This window comes from Rhinopithecus roxellana, chromosome 9, assembly GCF_007565055.1.
Source record: "Rhinopithecus roxellana isolate Shanxi Qingling chromosome 9, ASM756505v1, whole genome shotgun sequence".
Taxonomy (NCBI): Eukaryota; Metazoa; Chordata; class Mammalia; order Primates; family Cercopithecidae; genus Rhinopithecus; species Rhinopithecus roxellana.
The window spans coordinates 106,041,563-106,057,812 of record NC_044557.1 but is presented as its reverse complement, the minus strand read 5'-3'; the positions used below and the strand labels follow the sequence as shown (position 1 = coordinate 106,057,812).

Sequence of the window (16,250 nt, the reverse complement as noted above, 5' to 3'; positions counted from 1 at the left end):
TCAGAGGTGAATATTTATTTAATTCATATATAAATTTTACATAATATTCATGGTGCTATAAATGTAGGCACATTTTTTTTTTAAAGTCCAGATACATCCAAAAATTAGCCCCTCACAGTAGCCTCCTACTGCAATCCCCTCAAGATGGAATATCTAACGTGTTTGTAAAACAGGGGCCAGAAAGGCCCTGCCCATTAATTTTAAAACTTTCCGACCATCAAAACCACTCTTTCCTGCTTCAACCAAGCAGAGTCAACAAGGAACATGTGTTTTCAGAGTTTTAATTGCACTAGTTGATGAATTAAGTAAATGCCTCTGCCTGGGTAGTTTGTGATAGGTTTATGGTTTGGTTTCTCCTACTTAGTTCAAGTAAGAGAAAGAAAAACCAATATCTGTATTTCTATTGGCCTTCTTTAAATCCCTATGAGATGGCTTAAAAGCATGTCACCGCACCAGGGGACTCAACCACATCTACTGACAAATAGGCAGCTTCCCATAAAGTACAGATTAAAACATCATTCATTTATATTGGTTTTCATTTGGGGACAAACATTGTAAATTTAATAATTCATGGGATTGAGCACAGAGCAAATTGGACAAAACAAATTCCTCAAAGTGACTTGGTTGATTCATTGACTGTACCCAAGCATGATCCCGACTTACGAGTTTGTGTCATACACACCAGCACACATCAGGCAAGATTAAAATCTATAGTGTAAAGTCATTGTAACTTGAATTCAAAATGAGAAAAAAATGAATATTGGAAATCGATTCATTAGAGCCTCTCTATTATGATACATTTTAACTTGGGGGGAAAAATGATTCATATATACAATTATCTTAGTCAAATTTTCTATTTCTTGCTAATAACATTTTAATTTACTCCAGAAAATGCATTAATTTTATTCAAATATATTTTCCTAAAATATAAATAAGTAAATGTTTATAAATGTAGAGAATGTAGTTTCCATTGACCCCCACGCAGATATTAATCAGTCCAAAACTTAAGTGATAAGGAAATCATATTTGTAATTATGATCATTTTAATTTGTCTATAAATATATAATAGAATCTTGGCAACTTAATTATGAACAGTTAACTCATACTTCATGTAGAACCGAGCACCTTAGATTACATATTGTTGAATTTAACTATTGGCATTAATATATGTATTTTAATATGTTATTTACAATACACAATTATAATTCTCTTGTATAACATTACATTCCAGTGATTCTGAAAATATATAGTGAAAGTGCAATATAATTTACAAATGCATCAAAGCTTTTCTATGGTATTCAAGCTGGGACTTGACTTTTCAGCATTTGAAAATAGAAACAAACAAAAAGTCAATATCCTAAAGCTGTGTTTTCTGAAGCATTAAAAAAACAAAAAGCAAAACCCACTAGCTTCACAAGATGCTCCGTTAGAAAGGAGTCCCGTAGGTAAGTGTGAGGAATGGCTCACCAGATTTCCCCTTGAAGAATCACAATGAACTTTAAAATCTTCAAGGAGGCAATTGTGAAATCTGTAACATTTTTCAGCTCAGTATTTAGTAAAGTGTATTAACAAACCACTATCTCCCCCCAGCAAAACACCACTCAGTCAAGCCCCTTGGAACTAGCGTCATGTGATATATTCTTTGGGGAAATGCTGATTTAAAATAAAACTTTGCAATTCAATAAACAAATACGTCTGAGTGAGTAAAATCGTGTTCCTTTAACACGGTTTCACTTTTTGAAGCTCTTTGCATGGGTATTTGTTAACATATGATTCTTTAAAACACACAGGTCTAACAATAGATGTCTGTCTGTGTAAACTAAAGGAAAAGTGTTAGAAATGTTTATAGAGATCCTAGAGCTCATTTTCAAGGCTTGAGAAAAGTGACTTCAAAATCAATAGGTGTTATTTTTAGTGAATTTGATTTGAAAGATAAAAGCAAAAGCATTAAATCAGTAATGTGCTATATAATGTCTGAAAATATTCCTGTAGAAAAATATCAGGTCATTATATTATTTCCCTGGAATTCTGAAAGGACTGCAGATACTATCAATAGATTTGATTATAGCACTCAGTCTATATGTAAAACCCAGCATTGTCCAGAATTAAATGAGGCTGCTCTAGTACTTGCTTGAAAATGCATGCATACAAGCACAGGCAAAAACAAGGGTCAATAAGTTGCTTAGTATTTCCACTGAAAACCATGAAATGGGGATAATTAGTTAACTCCAACAATGTGAGTTGTTTTATATGTGTATCAGATGACAATCTTTTCTGAAAAAATACCCATAATTCACTCTCTATAAATAAAGCTGTAATTCTTGGCTACAAGACAGCAGATCTTGGTGTGAGTATAGTCCCAGAATTAATAATCCTTTGTGCATACAACTCTTTAGCAAAGCTTATCAATTTAAGCAGTCTACTTTGGCTCAGATTCTACTAGCTTACAGCTCAGATCAGTATCTGATGCTTTATTTAATTCCTGCTCAGTATATGCTAATGGGGACACTTTGGAATCATTCTACACTATTGAAAGATAATTCGTGTTTAAAAAGTAACAGCTGCTTCATACTTAAATAGAAGGTGGGTTTCTATTTGAAATATATTTCTTTTCCTACAAGTGAAAGTCAACTCAGCAAGAATTAGGAAATAAATCACAATAAAAAAAGGGATCATTGTTACTGGGCATAGGGGGCTAGGAGGAGTAGGTAAAAATGTCCATTTCTCAACTATATGGGCCTTGCGTACCTGGTGAACCAGTTACCTAGGAACTGGGATGATTAAGATCTGCACATGCTGTTCTAATGGTCATGTCCTTGTTGTCATTATTTCAAAGCTATGCTGTGTGTTGCCCGTCACCTCACCTCTTTAACCTTGTACTGTTCTAAAAAGTTTTACTCTGATACTTCTCATGGTACTTTCGCAGGGTATCCCTTGTAGTTGCTGAAACTGATAGAGGAGTCTGGGACAGTTACATATGACTCTTGAGAGCTAAAGCTGACTGTAGCACGCTACATCTGGTGCACTGCTCACTACAGATGGTGTCTGATGTCACGTTCTCTGGTGGCATTGCAGCCCTTCTTTTCTTAAAGGCAAGTCACCCGTGTCTTCAGGCCACCAAGCCCAGTCTTGTAATCTTAGCTGACAGGAAGGAATGAATGATGAAAACAATTGGCTTGGGGCAGGAATGAAGGTCCAGTTGCTGAAATTTAAAAAGAAGAGAGCATGAGCGATTTTAAATGAATGCTTGATGTAGATGAGTGATTTGCACATCAAATGAATCTATATGCACTTTCTGCTTTTAAGTGTTAACTGGAGCAATTATGCTCTAAAACCATTGCCCCTCAATGAGATAAAGGAACAACTCTTTGAACTTATTCCTTACATCTCATATATCTTTTTTCCAAAATAGGTCCTGTGAAATTTAGATATACCAATACCATAAATATTGATGCTGTCCTTCTTGACTAAGCCATTTATTTTTGGTACCACAATAGTGATATTTATTCATGTTGGATTTGATACAGTATGAAGCAGTACTAAATTTCACATCTGAAGATTAGGTTTGAATCCTGGTTCTGATGCTTTTCAGACATACCATCTTGGATAAGTCTCTTAAAATTTTTCTCAGTCCTACTAATTCACAGTCATTAGAGTATTAAAGGAGCTACTATATGTGAAACTTCCTCGTAAACTAAAACACAAAACCCATGCTAAGCAGCTGTGTTGTCACCACCCTCAGTCTTGAACTGTTAAGCACGTATGCCACATCTCTGGGAAGGCACCATCTGAAGTCTTATGCCTCTTGATGTGTTCCTTGAGAACCTGGCACACGCAAGACATACAGTCTGAGCAGGAGAGTCCTTCAGAAGTTGAATTTTATCACCTGACCTAATTTAGGGAAATTGGGAGAGTTGTTCTCAATTCTCTTCTGCTGTCCCCAGTTTTGTTCTGATGATGACAATGTTGGAGAATCACAACCACCTGAGCATATGATAGCTACCAAAGTTAAGGTGGTACTCATTATGAGCCAGGTACTGTGCTAAATATCTTCTATCCACTATCTTATTTCATTCTCACAGCATCCCGATGAGGAAGCTATTGTTATTATCTCCATTTTTTTACATAGGGAAACTAAGATTCAGGGAAGTGATGAAACTTTCTGAAATATAGATCTTACAGTAAATGAAAAGCGTGGACTCAAATGTAAGTCTGTCTAATGCCAGAGCCAGGGCTTAACCACAACATTCTATGTCACTAACACAGAAGGAAACTTTTGAAAGAGACATTAAAGATTAGCTACTTCAATCTGTGTATTTTATGGATGGGAGACTGAGATAGAAAGCAATGAAAGGACTTTCCCAAGAGAGTTGGTGAGTTTGTTGCAGACTCAGAAAGAGAACCCAGGTCTTGACCCTCAGTTTATTGCATTTCCTACAGCTCATCTCTGCTCCCTTCCCCCTCCACACTGGAAAGGTCTGTGGCCCACCTCCAGGATTGCTTAAACATACATAGGGGGTAGAGGGGAAGGAGGCTGTGTCTGAATTTGAGCTTGTCAACTAATGTACTGGCAGTAAAAATCAGTTCTTCCTAAATCTTCCAAGTCAGGCTGTAATTACAGGCAGAAAGGCTGAAATTTAGACATAAGTGATTTTCCTCATGGGCAAAAATAGCCTTGAATTTTTAAGCCAAGGATAAAGCAGGAGACTGATTCTTGTTCTTTTCCACTTTGCTAGAGAGTAGTCACCTTTAGGAAAAAGCACATGATGGGTGATTGATAGAGCAGCAACTGAATTAGAAATATTTAGTAAAATGGACTTTCAAGTCACTACTTTATTTCCAAGTGGGTGCCTCACACTGAACCTACTGATTGAAACATACAAACAAACAAACATTTGATAAAAATTCTGTAGATCCATTTTAAAAGTTAGAAAAATGCTTGGCTAGAAGTAACTCTCAGAAAGTGAATGACAGCAACCAAGTGTCAGCCACAGGGAATGGCCTCCATCGTGACTGCCTATGGCACTCATGGCAAGAAATCTGGTACTGTCTTGGTACCAGAAGTATGGCATCATTTAGAAGAGTGAGGGTGCAATTTTGAGATAAAAAGTCCCTACAGTCTGTTAAGTGTGTCCTGCCCTTTTCTTCCTGAAAGCCAACAAATTCATTGAGTAACCCAGTGGCTAGGGAGGACCTAAACAGAGACTAGTCATTATGAAATCAAAGTCCTCTTTGAAGTTCTACATTTGACAGCTTAAATGAGATGCTATGTTTTCCTGAAATGCCAAGGATGACACTTGCTAGCCAGAGAGTATAAGAATGTGCAATTCTCACCCTTCTGTGCAAGTGAAGTCATATACCTTTTCATTATGGCAGGCAGAAACCATCTCAGGAAATGATGAATTTCAGCGCATGGACTACTTGGATTGAGATGAGACATATGTTACTTTCATGGATAAATTTGCTAATTTTCTTGCATATTGTTTGACATCAGCTCCATGCTTCTGTGCCCTCCTCTGGCCCTCTCTCCACGCCAGTGGAGTTGATCAGTTTCTTTTCATTTTCCTGCTGCCCTCTTGCTCTGCTCCTCATCTGGCCCCTCCTGTCTCTTTGCTCTCTGTCCTCTCCTCGGAGACTTCCCTGACAGTAGGGACCATGTATTTTAGTTCACTGCATCCCTAACATCTAGCACAATGCCAAGGTTATATGAGATGCTTGATACTTTTTAAAACTGCAGGGTACATTTTTTAGGCTGGTGAGACCGTATTTGATAAGAATTTAATCTAGCTTTGTAAAGGATTCTTTCCTTTGACTCAAATATTTATGTAGTCTTCTAATGGAAAATGAGACCGAAGAAAAGAACTTTGAAATAATTGAACCTAATCATTGTTTTTCAAGGATCAAATAAAACATGGGCTTGCAAGTACATCATTAGCAGTCAAATGCTGAATAAGAGTAAGGCAGCATTATGTTGCATAATGAAATATTAATATATGAAATCACATGGTCTGAGGAAAAGTACACTTACAATCTCTCCATCTTTGCCTCCAAAATCTAAATACAGCATCCTGATTCCATCATCTGAAGACATTTTGAGCTTTTCATAAGGAGACTGTATGATGGTCTTGGGAAAGGCACCCTCCTGTGGTTCAGTGGTAATAGAAAATCCATTCTCATAATGTATAGTCAAACGGCACTCCTGGTTTTTGTAGGTGCAAGCTGAGAGAGAAAGAGACAAGTATGAACCATGGCAATCAATTCATTTTCCCAATCACTCACTACATGCCTCTCAGTCCCAGCGATCAGCTACACATTTCTTACTAAAATAAAAATATAGTCATTGTTCATGAAAATATTCTCTTTGGATTTATTTTGGTGTTGTAATTTTAAAAGCCCCATAGAATTAAGGAAAAAAATGGAAAGAAATTCCTTTTGTTGGGATCTACTGAATGTTATCTGCGTTCTAGTCCCTATCTAGCCATCTAACAACACACAGGTCTATAGGTGTACTTGCCTTCCAACAGCCCTATAGGCCTTGTATCAAGCCAGAGAACTTTGATTTAAATAAGGCCAACAGGCGCACTGGCTCACACCTGTAATCCCAACTTTGGGAGGCTGAGGCAGGCAGATCACTTGAGGTCAGGAGTTCGAGACCAGCCTGGCCAATATGGTGCAACCCCATCTCTACTAAAAATACAAGTATTAGCTAGACGTGGTGGTGTGTGCCTGTAGTCCCAGCTACTCTGGAGGCTGAGGCAGGAGAATGGCTTGAACCTGGGAGGCAGAGGTTGCAGTAAGTCAAGATGGCTCCACTGTATTCCAGCCTGGGTGACAGACCAAGACTCTGTCTCAAAAAAAAAAAACAAAAACAAATTTTTTTTTAAATAAATAAAGACACCTTTGAATCACCATCCTTATCATCATCAACACACACACACACACACACAATTATATCTACCACCTGGTGAAAGAAGACAGCATACACCCATGATATTATCAAAGTTAACTAATGTAAATACGTAAGTCAGGAATGAGTAGTTTAAAAATAGTCTAATTTTTAATAGTCTAACAAATCTCATTTTAGAAATTGAGAGGGGTGCTCTTTTAATTTCCCTGATGATCTTGGATCCTGGAAAAGCTGCTATTGCTGGACAGACCTCAGATGTGGCATCTTCCATGAAGAGCACCCCGGGTGTGGCATCCAGGAATCTCAGGGGTGGCATCCACATGGTGTCCTCTGATCCAAAGACACAAAGCAAAAGCCTCTTGAGCAGGTGCGGTGCCAGCTTTTCTCTGGGATTCTCACTATGGTTAGGAAAAGAGTTCTGCTCTTTAAGCTTATGGGCTGGGCACGGGGACCGCCGCAGCATCCTAATTCCTATTTCGGAAGACTTGTGAATGTTTAAAACTCTTGATCAAAGAGTTCTGAAAAAGGTTATTACAGATCAGACTGGATTTTTTTGCTTCACAAAACACCACATTTAACAGACCCTGACAAGTAAATTGGCTAAGGTTTTGATCTACATCTAAAAGTTCTGTAGGGAAACCAGGACACTCCCTGCTGGGGGTGGAGCTTGGAGGCATAAGAGCAAGGGCTTTATTGATTGAGAACTTGCTGTACATCATCATTTGCTCCACGCAATGGATTTATTTTGGTGTTGTAATTTTAAAAGCCCCATAGAATTAAGGAAAAAAAGGGGAAGAAATTCCTTTTGCTGGGATCTACTAGTCCCTATCTAGCCATCTAACAACACATAGGTCTATAGGTGTACTTGCCTTCCAATGGCCCTATAGGCCTTGTCTCAAGCCAGAAAAAACAGAACTTTGATTTAATTAAGGCCAGCAGGCACACTGGCTCACACCTGTAATCCCAACTTTGGGAGGCCGAGGCGGGCAGATCACTTGAGGTCAGGAGTTCAAGACCAGCCTCGAACTTCTGAAGCCCGAACACAGCCTGATATTATAGGTGGAAAAAGGAAAGCTCAGAGAGGTGAACACGTCACCAGTCCAGGTTGTTTGGCTTTCAAAATTCAAGTTCTTTGCACTCTGTCCTGTGTCCCTTCTGGGTCTGGCACTCAGGACATGGAGGGATGTGGGGAAGGAGCTGGGCACAGAATTGCTCAACTTTCCTACCTCATGATAATGACAGTAGGCGGGGAGGCCTTCAAAGTTTTGGGGAAGAAATAGAGATCTCCATCGCTCACAGAATGTGGTGGATTTTAATCAGAGCTCTGATTAAAACATATGCCCTTTCTCCTGACTGACTTGCAGATATCTTTCGACTTGTAACTAGGGCTGATCTTTTCCTCTAACAGGTCTATAACTCCTTCTGGGAACAGTCCCTGAACCCTGCCCTCTGCCAGCCCTCCCATTCAAGGATGTCCAAGGACAGTGGCATAGAGATTGTACTGATAGCACTGCCTCCCCATCTGTAATCCCAGCTACTTAGGAGGCTGAGGCAGGAGAACTGTTTGAACCCGGGAGGTGGAGGTCGCAGTGAGATCTCGCCATTGTACTCCAGCCCACGTGACAAGAGCAAAACTCCATCCCCCCCCCCCCCAAAAAAGTTTGTTTTTCAATGTATGAAACTACTGACACATTAAATGCCTGGCATATAGCAGGTCCTTAATACGTACTGTACTATAGAAGAGTTCTTCCTTCTACACACATCTCCCGTTTCTACCACCAACTTGCCCTTTCAAAGAGCTCTGTGTGGATGTGGCCTGTACTCACTCAGCACTTCCATTCTGCCTCTGCCTCTTCATTCACACTAGGGCAGAGGCACCGGTCACTCTTCGCAGAACTGTACCTTTGCTCTGCTTATCGCCACCACAGTGCCTTTGGCTCCTGTTTTTTTACTGCCCTGGGTCTCTAGTTGATATGGTTTGGATGTTTTATCCCCTCCAAATCTCATGCTGAAATGTAATCTCCAGTATGGAGGTGGGGCTTGGTGGAAGGTGTTTGGGTCTTGGGGGCGGATCCTTCGTGAATAGCTTGGTTCCCTCCTCCTTTCAGTAATGAGTGAGCACTTGCTTTGAATTAATGAGAGACCTGGTTGTTTAAAATAGTGTGGCACTTTCCTCTCCTGTCTCTCTCTCTCTTCTCTTCTATTGCCATGTGATATGCCAGTTCCCATTTGCCTTCCATCACGATGGGAAGCTTCCTGAGGCCCTCACCAGAAGCGGATACCAGGACCATGATTCCTGTACAGTCTGTAGAACTGGGAGCCAAAATAAACTTCTTTTCTTTATAAATTACCCGGCTTCAGGCGTTTCTTTATAGCAGGCCAAACAGACTCACACACCTGTTTTCTGATCAATCCTATTAACTGCCAAATATATTTCCAATAATTTTATTCTGTGATAGATTACTCAGAATCAGTTTCTGCTGTTTGTAACCAAGAACACTACTCATTCATGCCTCAAAGTTTATTCCTCCAGGAAGCCACCCAGCGGTTACAGGTAGGAGAACTGTAACCGACTATCCAATTTACCAAATTTTCTTGAATGAAGATAGGATAAGTCTTTTTATAATCAAAGCTTTAGGTTACATTTTAGTAGGGCATGGACTTCCTTAATTTAGAAGAATTTAAATTTGCTTCTGGAATTTTAACTATCCCCAGAGGCCAGTGATGAAAACTACTTTAAGGCCCCAGTGGAGTAGAGGGTTCATCTTCCCCTAACAGTGTGTCCTTGGTAGCCCACTGCAGCACTCACCAGTGCTGATTTCAGCAATGAGTTCGGCAGAATTGTGGCAACCCTGTACTATGCTCCTTGTCCAGTGGGAGAGGTCCCTGCTGGTCTCCGCTCTGAAGAGATGTGTTTCAATCCCTTGCCTGGTACCGGTTCGTGTTGCAAAGGACAAATCCACACCAGCCTGGGGTGATCCCTTCCCTGGACCTGAATGGACCAGCCTGGAGAAAGAGAGAGAGAATGAGAGAGAGAGAGATATATAACATCAAAATGGAGACTAGTTTATTCACCTGGCATATCACCTTGTATAAGACCCAAATTGGTGATCTGCTCTCATTTTTCTGGTCTGGAATCAAAGGGCTCCACTATACCCTGCTCTTCTGCTATCTCCTCTCCAACGGTAGCATGAGGTTAAGATAGCACCCAAGAGCTGGACATCTGGACGAATATGCAAGGGAGTTCAATAATATGAGTTTAATTCGTGCAAGTTCAACTATAAGGAAAAATAAATAAATAAATGTGAGGGAGAAAAGAAATTAAATACTGTGTAAAATTATCTCCAGCACTCCTTTCCTGAGCATCTATATGTCCTAGCACAAGCCTGAAATAAGACTGAGAATCTATTATTTCCCGGGTTAGGCTTCATTTTCCTGTGTCTCTTGTAGTTTGGAACGTTGGGCTGCATTGAATGTACTTCTAGGTGTGCAATTTTTCATGCATGTAGCCCCTAAATGCAAACAAACAAGCTGTAACTCAGTTGAAGCAATAGCACTGGTGTATTTGATAAAGCTCCAGGAAGAACTGGCAATGCTGGACTTCTTGAGAAGCAGTATGGAACTGCACTTTAGGGGAGATTTTCAAGAGAGATTTTTACCACACAAGATTTTCACACTGACTTTTGAACTTACACTCAGCATAAAATGTGACTTCCATAGTAAATATTTTCTGAAAGACCAGACTTGAAAGAGGAAGAATCAAAGTGCTCTGAGGGCCACCTTCGGAGCAGGGGCTAGGTCCTACTTCTTATTCATTGCTTTTGAACACTGGGATCTTTCATCCTCTCTCCTATGCCTCGATATCTCGGTCTCCTTTTGGGAGAGACTTTTATATCAATCATTTGCAGGGTAGCATAAGTCTAATTTAGTAAATGTGACTTCTCTCTAGGGTATTTGCATTTTAAGTCTCATCTTTTAATCCAGAAAGCAACACTTTACAATTTGCTAGAGAAATGCCAGGTGTCTAACCACATGGTGGATGCAAGAGTTATTTTCTTACCCCTAGATTAAAATTGCACAGAGGAAATACAAAAGCTTATGTTCTCTTATAAACCTAAATACTGCAGGAACAAAATTATCAGTAGAATAAAGCAAATTATTACCTGTTGAATTTCTGGCAACAAGTTTGTTGTATAACTTGAAGGAGCTTTCTTTTACTTACAAAGTTAAAATTAGGCAGGAGGGGTGGTTTGCAAGGCCAACTCGAAGAAAAAGGGTATTTGAAAAGCCTTTAGGTTGAAAGAGTCATTAAAGATATGGAAGGCCAGGCATGGTGCCTCACACCTGCAATCCCAGCACTTTGGGAGGCTGAGGCGGGCAGATCACCTGAGGTCAGGAGTTCAAGACCAGCCTGGCCAACATGGGAAACCCCTTCTCTACTAAACATACAAAAGTTAGCCCGGCATGGTGGCATGCACCTGTAGTCCCAGTTACTCGGGAGGCTGAGGCAGGAGAATGGCTTGAATCTGGGAAGCAGAGATTGCAGTGAGCTGAGATCGCACCACTGCACTCCAGCCTGGGCAACAGTGTGAGACTGTCTTAAAAAAAAAAAAAAAAAGTATGTCAGTTCGATGAATCTCATTGAGAGTAGTCTAGGACAGTGTGAAGGGAAATGACTGCTGGCATGGGTGCCCACACATGGGGATTTAACATGTAGAGATTAAGCCCAATTCATTCAGGAGGGAGGAGGGCATTTTGTAATAAGTGAGCCAGAGTCACTGAGAAGCTGCTAGAGAATTCAAATGCAAGTGAGGATAAAGAAAACAGAAAGCATTTCTCTGAAGACTACCTAGCATAGGCTTTAAAGGGATTGAGGGTAAGGTAAAAATTCATTAAGAAAAGGTATCTACAAGGAGCAAGAATGTGTATGTATACTGTGTTTTCTTATTTGCTCAAAAGTGTTTGTATTTCAAAATAAGTTTTTAGACTTGAAAGTGTTTAAGCTTTAATTGCTTCAACAAATTAAATAGCTCGACCAGGCGTGGTGGCTCACGCCTGTAATCCCAGCACTTTGGGAGGCCAAGGGGGATGGATCACGAGGTCAGGAGTTCAAGACCAGCCTGGCCAAGATGGTGAAACCTCATCTCTACTAAAAATACAAAAATCATCTGGGCATGGTGGCATGCACCTGTAATCCCAGCTACTTGGGAGGCTGAGGCAGAAAACTGCTTGAACCTGGGAGGCAGAGGTTGCAGTGAGCCGAGATCGCGCCACTGCACTCCATGCTGGGTGACAGAGTGAGACTCCATCTCAAAAAAAAAAAAAAAGAAATTAAATTGCTCATGTGAGGTGCCATGGTGTAATGGCGAGCACTCCGTACTCCGAATCCAGAAATTAAATAGCTCACCCTGCCTTTTTGAAATTTTAACATCTGTATCAGCTGAGCACAGCTGGCAGGCTGCATGTTAAACTGAAAAAGGACATAGGTTTGGGAGGCATACGAAGCTGTTTTAGAATTCCATTCTGTCTGACATTTGTTAAACTTTTTAAGAATCACTACTTCGTAAAAAGTAAGGTAATGACCATCCTGGCTAACACAGTGAAATGCTATCTCTACTAAAAATGCAAAATATTAGCTGGGTGTGGTGGCCTGTGCCTGTAATCCCAGCTACTTGGGAGGCTGAGGCAGGAGAATCGTTTGAACCCGGGAGGCAGAAGTTGAAGTGAGCCGAGATCACACCACTGCGCTCCAGCCTGGGCGTCAGAGTGAGACTCCATCTCAAAAAAAAAAAAAAAAAAAAAAAAAAAAGTACAGTTGTGTTGTGAAGATTAAATAACCAATACTCTGTACCTATCACAGAAACTAGTATATGGTTTGTGCTCCATTCTTACCCCTACCCTTAGTTTCCTCATTTAAAAAATATAATACCTACCCCATAGGATTAGGATTAAATATAGTAAAGTATACAGAGCACTTTGTTCAGTATCTAGAACATTATAGTCAGCATTCAATAAAAACTGGTTCCCTTCTTCCTTCCCTGGCCTAACTTGCTCTCATTTTCCATTCCCTAAATTTCCATCCAGAGGACATCAAGTCTGTCACGATCCAGAGCCAGCATAAATATATTGTAGAGGCAGAAGCACAGTGAGAAAAATATATGCCACTCTCATGGAGAATCCTAGGAGTTTCTGTGAATTTCCTACCAATATTTATTAGACTATAAAATTGAAATAAATAATACCTGGGAAAATGCAATTTGTTAGAAAATCCACATTCGGTAGCTCAGGGTATGAGGAATGGAATTACTAAGAGAAAGGAACGAGGTCTGAGAAAGCCTGGAACCAAGCTGACCGATACCCTGAACAGGGAGAGCTTGATGGGAAGTGTGTTCGAGAAGTAATAATGAAGAAGGTTTTTACTTATGTATGTATGTATTTATTTATTTAATAAATAAGAGAGTCTTGCTCTGTCACTGAGGCTGGTATGCAGTGGTGTGATCTCGGCTCACTGCAACCTCCACCCCCTGGGTTCAAGCGATTCTCTGTCTCAGCCTCCTGAGTAGCTGGGATTACAGGCACACACCACCACATCCAGCTAATTTTTGTATTTTTAGTAGAGATGGGGTTTTGCCATGTTGGCCAGGCTGGTCTCGAACTCCTGACCTCAGGTGATCTGCCTGCCTTGGCCGCCCAAAGTGCTGGGATTATAGGCATGAGCCGCCACACCCGGTCAAAGGAAGCTTTTAGAGCAGCAGTGCCAATCTTTTTGGCACCGGGGACTGGTTTCCCCATCTTTCGGGATGGGGTGGGGAACTGGTGATTGGTGGGAGGTGGAGGGGAGGATGGTTTCAGGATGATTCAAGTGCATTACATTTATTGTGCACTTTATTGCTATTATTATTACGTTGTAATATATAATGAAATAATTATTCAACTCTCCATAATGTAGAATCAGTGGGAGCCCTGCACTTGTTTTCCTGCAAACTAGATGGTCCTATCTGGGTACAATGGGAGACAGTGACATATCATCAGGCATTAGATTCTCATAAGGAGCAATAGAGTTCGAACTCTTAGATTCTCTCCTGTGAGAATCTAAGGCTGCTGCTGATGTGACAGGAGGCAGAATTCAGGCGGTAATTCGAGCAATGGGGAGTGCTGTAAATACAGATGAAGCTTTGCTTCCTAGCTGCTCACCTCTGCTGTGCGGTCCCGTTCCTAACATGCCACAGACCGCTACAGGTCCACGGCCTAGGTCTTGGGGACTCCTGTTTTACAGGAAGGGCTATGGATGGTCTGTGTTATTCATCTCATCATAAAACTCTCATTGATTAATAAAAAGAGGGAAGAGGAAAATTGATTTTTCAACTAACCAAGTGTAAATTCTCTTTTATATTAAAGAACCTGGATTTGCTGTCTAAGCAACAGCAGACATGTTGAATTATGTGTCCTTTTGGATATGCCGATATTGGCTTAATGAAACGTACAGTACTGTATGTAAACTCTGAGATAAAGCAAATTGTCTTTTCACTACCTAGTGGGTATGCTGTAATAAAAGGATACTTTTCCCAGATAAAACTCAAGTGAAATACATCAGCTATCTGCTGTATCCATATGTGTGTATGTCCTCTGGATGCAGTATTACACACCTTGAAATTATAAGTACTATGTGTAAATGTGGGAAAATGCATCTATATTATGGAAAAGCTCTGTAAATGTAACTCAAGGATGTTAAAGAAAAGCTTGAAAACAAATCCATTAAAATGTAGAGCAATTTTATGGCTGATTTTATGTCTTCTTTTTAAAAAACTCTTAAAATTTTCTCTAAAAGGCTGGACATGGTGGCTCACGCATGTAATCCCATCACTTTGAGAGGCTGAGGCGGGTGGTCATATGAGGTTAGGAGTTTGAGACCAGCCTAATATGGTGAAACACCATCTCTACTAAAAAGATAAAAATTAGCCAGTTGTGGTGGCACGTGCCTGTAGACCCAGCTACTCAGGAGGCTGAGGCAGGAGAATCGCTTGAACCTGGGACGCAGAGGTTGCAGTGAGCTGAGATTGCGCCACTGGACTCCAGCCTGGGCAAAAGAGTGAGACTCCATCTCAAAAAAAAAAAAAAAAAAAAAAAAAATTCTCTAAAAACATATACGTCAGGTCCTCAAATATTTTCATTCCATTTAACATCATTTTATTATAACATTAGTGAGAAAAGAAATGGATTCCCTGGGGGTCCACTGTCTGTGCAGAGTTGGCACATTCTCCCCATGACTGCCTGGGTTTTCTCTGGGATCTCCAGTTTCCTCCTGCATCCCAAAGATGTTCCTATTAGGTTACATGGCGTGTCTACATGGTCCTGGGATGAGTGTGAATGTGGGTGTGAGCATCTGTCCAGGGTTGGTTCCCGCTTTGTGCCCTGAGCTGCTGGGATAGGCTCCGTCTGGCCACCATTGACTCTGAACTGGAATAAGTGAGTTGGCAAATGAGTGAAGAAATGCATACAAATTAGTATAAAAAAATCATGACATCTACAGTAATCAAATGTACGACAATGAGCGCTGGTTGAAAGCACTCAGCCAGCCTGCCTCATCTGTGATTAGTTTGGACCTGTGTGGTGGGCGGGGTGTTCTCCTTAACAGTTTTCACTCTGCAAGCATTTATTCTTTAATGAAACCACCACCACTATGACTGCTGTCACTGAGTCACCAAAAATTGGGTAATTATTTTACTTGTTTTTATTCATCTTTCTTAAATGCATGTGTAACTCACATTTATTTCATTGTTTAATATTAGATGTGTTTCGAGTCTAACACTGAAGGCCCACAGTCTATAGCTATGGAATAGCCCTTCTCAGAATAAAGTTAACTGATCCACGTGGGATGAAACCTACACCTGTGGCTTCATTAATCCCTTACACTGACACACTGGCCTCCAGCAAAGGAGATAACAGAGATACTGAGACCTGCCAGTTGAAGTTATAGGATCTTATTGGACTCAGGGGTACTCTTAGGGTTCACAGAGAAGCTTCTTGCTTTGTTCAAGTCCTTTCTCCCTTCCTTACAAAAGAACACCAAAAATCACTCACTAATTCATTCATTCATTCATTCATTCATTCAATCAATAAAGATTTCTTCATTCACCAACCGATATACTCAACGAATATTTATGGAGTACTGTTATGGACTGAATTGTGTCCTCATAAGATTGATATGTTAAAGCCCAGTATGACAGTATTTGAAAATAGTGAAATGGCTACCTTGCCCGGGGTATATCCCCTGGGGTTCGTTGTCCTGCGCCAGGAAAATTTAGAACAAGGACAACACTAGGAGTTTAGGAGTGGAGGTTTA

At 40.5% G+C, this 16,250-nt stretch overlaps 1 protein-coding gene across 1 annotated transcript in view; it reads right to left on the bottom strand.

The window, feature by feature from the left end:
* Window positions 1-16,250, bottom strand: part of SNTB1 (syntrophin beta 1) — a 292,341-nt gene continuing 276,091 nt past the window's right edge. The window contains exons 5-7 of the mRNA XM_010381498.2: window positions 9,717-9,913; window positions 6,029-6,219; window positions 1-3,202 (exon numbers count right to left, since the gene is read on the bottom strand). Coding sequence (XP_010379800.1) covers window positions 3,110-3,202; window positions 6,029-6,219; window positions 9,717-9,913 — 481 coding nt within the window. The 3' untranslated portion in view covers window positions 1-3,109. The remainder of the gene's footprint in view (window positions 3,203-6,028; window positions 6,220-9,716; window positions 9,914-16,250) is intronic.